At 58.9% G+C, this 382-nt stretch overlaps 1 protein-coding gene across 1 annotated transcript in view; it reads right to left on the bottom strand.

The window, feature by feature from the left end:
* LOC104501602 (ankyrin repeat and fibronectin type-III domain-containing protein 1-like) overlaps window positions 1-382 on the bottom strand; it is a gene marked incomplete at its 5' end in the record, with an annotated part of 10616 nt that overhangs the window by 7226 nt on the left and 3008 nt on the right. Inside the window, one exon of the mRNA XM_010145440.1 lies at window positions 18-179. Coding sequence (XP_010143742.1) covers window positions 18-179 — 162 coding nt within the window. The remainder of the gene's footprint in view (window positions 1-17; window positions 180-382) is intronic.

The raw sequence follows: 382 nt of genomic DNA, 5'->3' as shown, positions 1-382 counted from the left end.
TCCTCTGGGGAGGACACAGACTTGCGGCTGGTCTGCAGCTTGCAGATGGGAACCCAGCGGACACTCTCGAAGGTCTGGTTGGTCTTCACCTCCTTCAGGGTGACAATGAGGATGTTGCCCTGTTTGTCTTTGATGGGCTCGAAGAAGACCTGCCCCAGGTCCTGGATGCCCAGCAGCCCCTGCATAACAGGATGAGAGGGCAGAAGAAAGCACAGGTCAGCGGACTTCCTCGAAGCACAGTTCTCTGTGGGTCTGGGCAGCTGCCAGCTGGAAACCAGCCTGCCCAGTAAAGCACCCACTGACAGCCCACAGCCCCTTGCCATGAGATTGCCATGAAGCCTGACACTCCACTGCCCCACCACCTCCTGGCAGGGAGGACAAG

This window comes from Buceros rhinoceros, unplaced genomic scaffold, assembly GCF_000710305.1.
Source record: "Buceros rhinoceros silvestris isolate BGI_N320 unplaced genomic scaffold, ASM71030v1 scaffold16611, whole genome shotgun sequence".
Lineage (NCBI taxonomy): Eukaryota > Metazoa > Chordata > Aves > Bucerotiformes > Bucerotidae > Buceros > Buceros rhinoceros.
Note: the sequence above shows the minus strand (reverse complement) of the source record. Positions and strands in the feature narration are given on the sequence as shown.